This window comes from Chiloscyllium punctatum, chromosome 6, assembly GCF_047496795.1.
Source record: "Chiloscyllium punctatum isolate Juve2018m chromosome 6, sChiPun1.3, whole genome shotgun sequence".
Taxonomy (NCBI): domain Eukaryota; kingdom Metazoa; phylum Chordata; class Chondrichthyes; order Orectolobiformes; family Hemiscylliidae; genus Chiloscyllium; species Chiloscyllium punctatum.
In genome coordinates this window covers 19,707,686-19,716,882 of record NC_092744.1, presented here as the reverse complement: position 1 = coordinate 19,716,882, position 9,197 = coordinate 19,707,686, and the positions used below count along the sequence as shown (strand labels likewise).

Below are 9,197 nucleotides of genomic sequence, written 5' to 3'. Positions count from 1 at the left end.
CTTAACATTGTATTTGAAATTGGGCACAATCTTTGATTAACGTCAGCTCAGATTTTGTGCTCAATGTCTGCTTTGGAACATGTGTCCAACAACTTCCAATTTAGAGACAGTGGTGTTACCACTGAATTATAGCTAATCAAAACTATGTGATGGTTCCCTTGAATATAACTGTTATCGTTGTTTTCTGTGTGTTTTTTTTTAAAACTCTTGTTTCTTTGCCTTCTGCAGCTTTCAATTCAGACCTTTCCGTTGGGCACTGGCGATGATTTTTGCAATCGAGGAAATAAATAACGATACAGCTCTACTTCCCGGTGTCACACTGGGATACCGCCTGTACGATTCTTGCAAGTTGACGCAATTATCGCTAAAAGCAGCTTTGGCGTTTCTGAACAAACCCGAGGCAAACGAACCTTCTGTTAAATGCAAAAACTCCTCCAGTGTTTCTGCGATTGTTGCTGATTCTGGATCCACGAGGTCTTTAGCAATAGCACCTTCCATCGGTACCTTCAGAATCCCTATGGTAAGAGATGGTGTTGAAGAACTCGGTTATGCAGTGTGAATAAACTTGGGTCAATTGTATATGATATGATGCTCTCTGTGTCATTTAATCCATCTAATACGCAATTTGGAACATTCGTTGTCAATCTAAGAGAGACCAAAATCCTCAATTACATCCCATTTAGAATGTTCATTTGGGATGAGACGGTCCAGTACAATTATTGTAGTTTTTTTTGGGTCGGCAAAGCCAGGGCTTTATAACGAGGCTGTTATTCTTCTTTTAAGGTACTGCTTCGAAAGTGTCATTTCAGAAATCTGATGATGTAGAAAACTGAACTATGAGAAAGAAAATGTTCAAAAATCGTTACAAAAATTGAAATTTTAGTTCATTTTTATTTTTTCTGTGTTGGCAAAAGCAATACTTGTTTTCAGTCCCAAGTTATCCTTGAACGGAATATCTTCCTAGATCATCTGTGAGCTGGTTTAGAGGGAATCACTCTGATTGACTCTGGCTGTAACTTGCAGCATCCACAGTTCTTTCGGTTTTTATTTGAGGGAATTATATATGGTACCAAACCAGAAATTGGTGGAAGATCTCAGCAGATATGGTAGAATCTGTGGAGAAAAATCAGCGTTAAGGTTTCACGTCTATTGACCTTTCTTCAGAACATTAGATAGTATCACATGTAGGGTCGATATCAGTGAACAAGAAGGGATTGTTTAACTACAATCATGTCTTGATGGTCAGCGTTACTGCGGCTACCTTTATATTCAAAGAGTATTTCTTATATTTAATCGCCACTGGTTGCCATGGTGACGGGCTGATGACACATGTACACTGGACCTTTACACTTTGTCCGTATGAAGAGATCCTAAATAATTAAAGTAACTACTTTATCAGAGTTTTGCTTTTTTAAAATGAAACTGTCTAATGATGCTATGGCATCCCATGCTCGTGATGAGATGGCATTTGGCCCAAAGGTCAGGATGCGAACGCTGCACCACAAGAGTCCGACAGCACTTTTCTTTCGTGCATCAGTTTGTCAATATTTTGAACCATGTTGACTAAATTTTCCACTGATCAATCAGCCATTACGAATCTTCCTTAAGGGTAAATTGCTCGCTTTTCAAAACTTAATGTACTGCCACTTGGTCCGTCTCCTGTTTTAACTGAGATCTTAACCCACTTACTGGAAACAACTTATTGCAGAAATGAACTCCGTGGTCAAGTTTTTATTTAATCACGTCCTATCTAATTTGAAGTGCAATCTAAAACAAAAGCAGGTAATGTTCAAGATACCGGCTGGTCAAGGATATCTATGAAGAGAGAAACCATAGCTTCAAAAATGAGGCCATGTTTCATTGAATTCAGCAGTGCGATGCCAGACTACACAAGACAACGTTTCGTCCAGTACGACCAGAAAAATACTGTGCAAGAGGCAAAAGCTGACAAAAAAACTTACCCAAAATACTACAGTATTCCTTGAATTTTTGAAATTAACTATTTATAGAATTGAAAGAGAAGCTACATAGTAAATGAGTGTAATGTCTACAAAGCTTACCAAGAAGTAAACTACACGATAAATAGAATGCAACTCAAATACTGTTAGCAGATGAAATAATTCTAAATGAAATTAAATGTTTCGGTACCGGCGGATGTCTGTAATCAAGCCTGAGAGACAATGCGCTTAATTTTGCTGCCAGAAGCTGGATGAAGTTCTTCAATGTTCTACCTCGCATTCTTGATTTTTTTTAAAAAAGGATAATGTTGAAAATGTTGCAAAAGATACAAGGGTTTTGGTTGAAGAGTAAATTTCGGAATGGTATAAGGCAGGTCATGTAGAATTAGTTACATATCTTGCACCTTGCTTTTCTGTTCACTCTATTAACTTCAGTGTGAAAGGACAAAAGACGAGATCAACAGTTGACTTTCGATGCATTATTAGACACAGCTAGAATTCTCGCCAACGAACCTGCAGAGACAGTGGGGAAGAGAATGTTTGAAGAAGTTCTTCAAGTTAAATTGTGGATTGGCGTGTGTGTGTTTGTAGCAAGGACCAGGCGAATTATGAATGATCAGTGCTCGGAATGAACCTTGGGAGTGTTTTGAAATGATTAAATAAGTAGTTTATTCTGCGTTTAAGACTCTTGTTAGCAGGACATGAGATGGAATATTTGCTCATCTCAACCGATATCTATGTGTTGATATCATGAACAACCACAAACTATAATTGAAACACAAATGTTTTTGCTTTATTTATGACAGGTTAGTTACTTTGCAACCTGTGCCTGCCTGAGCAATAGAAAGGAATATCCATCATTTTTTCGAACAATACCAAGTGATTACTATCAGGCTACAGCATTAGCCCAGCTGGTGAAACATTTTGGATGGACCTGGATTGGGACAGTTAAGAGCGACGATGACTATGGAAACTTTGGAATGCAAGCATTTGAAGAGGCAGTTCAAGAGTTAGGCGTTTGTATAGCCTTTTCCGCGTCATTTCATATAACACATGCTCAAGAGAAGTTAATGAAAACCATCGACACCATAAAAACCTCTTCTACAAAAGTTGTCGTTGCCTTTGTGGGAGAATCAAACATGCGGACTCTACTAAAAGAAATGATTAGACAAAATGTCAGCGGCATACAATGGATTGGAACTGAATCATGGGTTTCCTCTTTGCTTCTTCCTCCGGAGGAAAGTAAAAAGATTGCTACCGGGACAATTGGAATTGCAATTCGTAAATTCGGTATACCAGGGTTGAGGGAGTTCCTAATGAAAGTTCATCCAACCTTGTATCCAGAGAACCTCTTGGTAAAAAAGTTTTGGGAAAGTTGTTTCGGCTGCACTTTAAGTGGTGGAAACAAAACATATTCTCGAAAAACTGAATCAGATATTAAGGAATGCACAGGAAGAGAAAATTTACAGAATGTCCAAAATGACTTTACTGATGTGTGGCAGTACAGAGTGACATACAATGTGTACAAAGCAACTTATGCGATAGCTCATGCACTTCACAATATGGCGTCATGTAAAACTGGGGAAGGACCTTTTTCCAATGGGAGTTGTGCAAACATTTCAAACTTTCAACCATGGCAGGTGAGGAACATTTAACGTAGCATGATTACTGCATTTATATATATATCCAAAGTGGCCGAATGCACGGTTGAATATTTTCAATTAATGTAAACGATTTCCCATTTTGTTTTTATTTAAAGTTGCTATATTACATGAGAACAGTGAATTTCATAACCAAGATTGGCGAAAAGGTTTATTTTGACGAAAATGGAGACCCTGTCGCAACATATGACATTGTAAACTGGCAACCAAATGCCCTCGGTGACATCGACATTGTAAATGTTGGACACTATGATGGATCAGCTCGTTCTGGAAAAGAATTTTCGATAACAGAAGGGGTGATTGTTTGGAGTGGCGGTCAGAAGTCGGTAAGATATGTGCAGAACAATCCTTTTTTTAAAAAAAAGTCTGCTTTTTAATATCAACTTCCTTTCATAGAAATTTAAAGTGAACAGATGGTTGTTGTATCCCTACCCGCTACTGAACATTTCCACATATTAAATAAAATTGCAACTTATCAAGCATTTTAATCAGAAAGTACCTGTTAAATAATTTGCAAGTCCCTTTGTTTGATCAATTAAGAATGTTAGACCAAAGACATCATTTATTTGCATCCACTTCCACAGCAGAATGTTATTTCTCGTAACTGATGCAATTAAAATTGACAGAAATGTGAGAATGCAGCTGAAGAACAAATTATAAATTTAACTATAATCTTAAATGACACTGCATGAACAAATGAATGTATGAACAACGAAGTAAGATCTAAACATTTTGTGAAGTCTTTGCACGGTTTGAAATTTTTTTTACAAATTGGGAGCAATGGATCTTTTATTTTGACGTCACATGGTTCTTGTTCATCTCGATCACAAACACATTTGTGCCATACAAATGCCAAGCAATGGCTATCTCCAACAAGATAGGATTTAATCATCTCCCCTTGATATTCAATAGCATCAACATCACTGAATCCTACACTAGCAACATCCCAGGTGATATCTTTGATCAGAAACTGAACTGGACTAATCATATAAGATCAGATGCTGTAGATCCACAAATGTTCACTTTCTCCAATACAGATGTTCGGCAACAGCAGCTACAAGATACATGGCAGTGATTCAACAATGCTCATTAGGCAGTACCTTTCAAGCCCATGCCCACTTACATCTCGAAGAATACTGGCAACTAATGCATGGGGATGCTCCCACCTTCGAGTTCCCCTGGCAGCCACTCACCATTCCTGACTTGGAAACATGTGTCAGTTGTTCCTTTATGACAATTTGGCCAATCTATAGCAAATAGATTTCACTAGTTCAGGTAGGTAGGTCAGAGGCAACTAGGGATGGGCAATAAGTGTTGGGCTGGCCAGCAATGATCACATCACGTGCATAAATTAAGAAAAAAAACATTTTTACTTCTGAATTTGCTTTTCATTTTAGCCATAAAATGGTATTGTTACAAATTACATCCAATTTTATTTAGTTGCTTCCCTATATCCTTTTTCAATAATAAATGAAGTAACTCCAAAGGCACATCATCATTATTATTATGAGAATTTGAATTCAACAAAAATATGCTGGTTCTGCAACTTCACACCTATTCCAATCACTTTATGGTGGCTTTAAACTTGGGCATGATGATGTCACAAACTGCGATATTATTTCAAAAACAAAAGACAGTCCTAACAAAGGAAACAGAAGCTGGTTTTGTGCTGTACACCAGACATTTGCCATATAGACTTGCTAATATGTCTCTTCCCTTGTATTCACATTATTAATGAGGTTCCTAAAGCTTTTTGCTCTGAAAGCTGCCAGCATGGAACAAGGAAAGCAGGAAGAAAAGGGCAACCCATTTGCTGTTTTGATTGCGTACAATGTGCAAAAGGTGAAATTAGTAACATGACTGGTAAGAAAACAACCTTGCAAAGTGCATTTCTACATAAACTGGATTTCTGCGTTGCTCAGGCGTTAAGATTCCGTGTATAATGACAAAGTTTTGTGTTTTGTTTTAGATTCCATTTACTGCACAAAATGTCCATTGGAATTCAAATCTAATGAAAGGCGGGATGAGTGCATTCCAAAGGAAATCGAGTTTCTTTCCTTTTTTGAGACAATGGGAATCATTCTGGTGACACTGGCGCTGTTTGGAGCCTGCACCACTGTTGGTGTGTTCGCAATATTCTACATCTACCGACACACCCCGATTGTTAAAGCTAACAACTCTGAGTTAAGCTTTCTTCTTCTTTTTGCCCTGACATTTTGTTTTCTGTGTTCAGTTACATTCATTGGGGAACCTTCAGTTTGGTCTTGTATGCTCTGCCACGTAGCGTTTGGTATTAGTTTTGTTCTTTGTATTTCTTGTGTATTGAGTAAAACAATTGTCGTGGTGATGGCGTTCAAAGCAACATTTCCCAGCAATAATATGATGAAGTGGTTTGGACCAAGACAACAACAGCTGATGGTTTACATCCTCACACTGGTACAATGTGTAATATGTACTACCTGGTTAATTGTATTTCCACCTTATCCATTGAAAAATACTAGTCACTCTAATGAGATAATTGTGTTTGAATGCAATGTAGGATCTTTGTTAGCCTTCTACTGTGTACTCGGTTATATTGGATTTCTCTCCTGTGTGTGCTTTGTGGTGGCGTTTCTTGCTCGAAAACTTCCAGATAACTTCAATGAAGCGAAACACATAACGTTTAGCATGCTTATCTTTTGTGCGGTTTGGATAACTTTCATTCCAGCATACATAAGTTCACCAGGGAAATATGCTGTGGCGGTTGAAGTGTTCGCTATTTTAGCTTCCAGCTTTGGTCTGGTTATTTGCATTTTTGCTCCAAAATGCTATATTATTCTGCTGAAGAAAGAAAACAATACAAAGAGGAACATGATTGGCTTCCAAAAAAAGCTTTGAAAATGTTCATAAATGAGGCCCGAATATTTTTGTTGCTAATTGTTTTGTCTTAATGAGAGTGAATGGCAATCCCATGTGAAGAGCCATAAAGCCGAATGTTTTACCAGCACTCATTTTACATAATCGAACAAAGCCACAATGATCTGCAGGAAGTGCAATTTTGTTGACATTGTTGATTATTTTGTAAATCTCTCCGAGTTTCATTTAATCAGAATTGAAAATCGTGTCTGACCTATTTTTATTTAAATATGGATCAAAGTCATTTTTACTTTCCTCGTCTTGCCTTGAATTTCTTCATTGTTTGGAGTTTCGATTTGTGACTTGCTTCATCTATCAATAAATTCTGAAACTTGGCCTATTCAAGTGTCCAAAATGGTTGGCTCACATTGCTTTCGAAAAACAGATTAATAAAAGTACCTTAACTGTGTTAAATTGAGATTGAGGGAGATCGGTTTTGGAAGGGTGTGGTGATTTTGGTCATGGGAAAAGGGATGGTTTTGGAATCCTTGAGTTCACCATTTTGGCGGTAATGTGGAAAACTGAATTTTCGGACCGTTTTAGAATTAGTTTTCCATTCATATTCCAAAGGAGCTCACAAATAATTTGCTTCTCCTGTTCTTCTCCTGTTGCATATCACTGAACCGCTGTAATGCACTGATACATTGTAAATTGGGCATTCAAAGACCTAATTTAGCATGTCAGTCCTGGAATATTTGCTCTTCACTCAGACTATCACGTAGTAAATGCATAGTTTTCTACCTTGACTATCAAGTACTGAATGCATAGTTTTCTATCTTGTTTGAAACCAATAGAGATTACATTTTGTTGATTTCAACACATTTATCCAATATTGGTGCACTTTATTTACAATACAATACAAATAAAGATGTCAGAAGTGTTGGCATTTATTGTGGGTGAAATTACAGAAATCGTTATTAAACATAAGATGATTGCATATTTGATTCGGAATAAAATCTTTAATGGTGAATGGAGAAGCTTTATTTGGAAGTCTTACTTATCTAACTTTGGAAGTTCCTTTGAATTCTGAGTGTGAGAGAAGTCAAAAACCTTGGATGAGGTGAAACCTGTAGACCTGTTTTATCTCATGAAATTGGGGGAGGTGAATGGTGCAGAAAGACAGTTGAATATTCCTTGAAGGACTGCAAATCCTGAGATGGAGGGATGTATCTTTGGGAACTGGACTATGGGATTATCATGTTGCTGCAGGGGATGACAATAGACAATAGACAATAGCTGCAGGAGTAGGCCATTCTGCCCTCGAGCCTGCACCACCATTCAATATGATCATGGCTGATCATCCTTAATCAGTATCTTGTTCCTGCCTTTTCTCCATAACCCTTGATTCCACTATCCTTGAGAGTTCTATCCAACTCTTTCTTAAATGAATTCAGAGACTGGGCCTCCACTGCCCTCTGGGCAGAGCATTCCACACAGCCACCACTCTCTGGGTGAAGAAGTTTCTCCTCATCTCTGTCCTAAATGGTCTACCCTGTATTTTTAAGCTGTGTCCTCTGGTTTGGCACTCACCCATCAGTGGAAACATGTTTCCTGCCTCCAAAGTGTACAATCCTTTAATAATCTTATACGTCTCAATCATATCCCCTCTCAGTCTTCTAAATTCAAGGGTATACAAGCCCAGTCGCTCCAGTCTTTCAGTGTAAGGTAGTTCTACCATTCCAGGAATTGACCTCGTGAACCTATGCTGCACTCCCTCAATAGCCAGAATGTCTTTCCTCAAATTTGGAGACCAGAACTGCACACAATACTCCAGGTGTGGTCTCACCAGGGCCCTGTACAGTTGCAGAAGAACCTCTTTGCTTCTATACTCAATCCCTCTTGTTATGAAGGCCAGCATGCTATTAGCCTTCTTCACGACCTGCTGTACCTGCACGCTTACCTTCATTGACTGGTGTACAAGAACACCCAGATCTCTTTGTACTGCCCCTTTATCTAAATTGATTCCATTTAGGTAGTAATCTGCCTTCCTTTCTTGCCAACAAAGTGGATAACCATACATTTATCCACATGAAACTGCATCTGCCATGCATCTGACCACTCACCTAAACTGTCCAGGTCACCCTGTAATCTCCTAACATCCTCCTCACATTTCACCCTGCCACCCAGCTTAGTATCATCAGCAAATTTGCTAATATCATTACTAATACCATCTTCTATATCATTATATATATTGTAAAAAGCTGCGGTCCTAGCACTGATCCCTGCGGTACCCCACTGGTCACTGCCTGCCATTCTGAAATTTCGAGTTAGTACTTTGTCCCCAATACCATGCACCCTAATTTTGCTCACTAATCTCCTATGTGGGACTTTATCAAAAGCTTTCTGAAAGTCCAGGTACACTACATTTACTGGATCTCCCTCATCCATCTTCAGAGTTACATCCTCAAAAAATTCCAGAAGATTAGTAGAGCATGATTTCCCCTTCATAAATCCATGCTTACTCTGACCTATCCTGTTACTACTATCCAGATACGTCGTAATTTCATCCTTTATAATAGACTCCAGCATCTTTCCCACCACTGAAGTCAGACTGACTGGTTCATAATTTCCTGCTTTCTCTCTCCCACCTTTCTTAAAAAGTGGTACAACGTTAGCCACTCTCCAATCCGCAGGAACTGATCCCGAATCTATCGAACTCTGGAAAATAATCACCAATGCATCC

General features: G+C 38.4%; 1 protein-coding gene across 1 annotated transcript; it reads left to right on the top strand.

Moving 5' to 3' along the window:
- The first annotated feature begins 235 nt into the window (after window positions 1-235).
- Window positions 236-6,663, top strand: LOC140478594 (extracellular calcium-sensing receptor-like). Its single transcript, XM_072571817.1, has 6 exons — window positions 236-520; window positions 2,765-3,598; window positions 3,718-3,945; window positions 5,359-5,482; window positions 5,589-6,469; window positions 6,616-6,663. Exons 1-6 carry the CDS (start codon window positions 263-265, stop codon window positions 6,661-6,663), a joined length of 2,373 nt encoding a protein of 790 aa, XP_072427918.1. The 5' UTR covers window positions 236-262.
- Window positions 6,664-9,197: the final 2,534 nt, after the last annotated feature.

Bases quoted from the DNA above. Each gene is read 5' to 3' on its own strand.
- LOC140478594 (XM_072571817.1), top strand. From the start codon at position 263: ATGATTTTTGCAATCGAGGAAATAAATAACGATACAGCTCTACTTCCC. The intron at 521-2,764 runs GTAAGAGATGGT...TATTTATGACAG, and splicing joins GTACCTTCAGAATCCCTATG to GTTAGTTACTTTGCAACCTG. The intron at 3,599-3,717 runs GTGAGGAACATT...TTTTATTTAAAG, and splicing joins CAAACTTTCAACCATGGCAG to TTGCTATATTACATGAGAAC.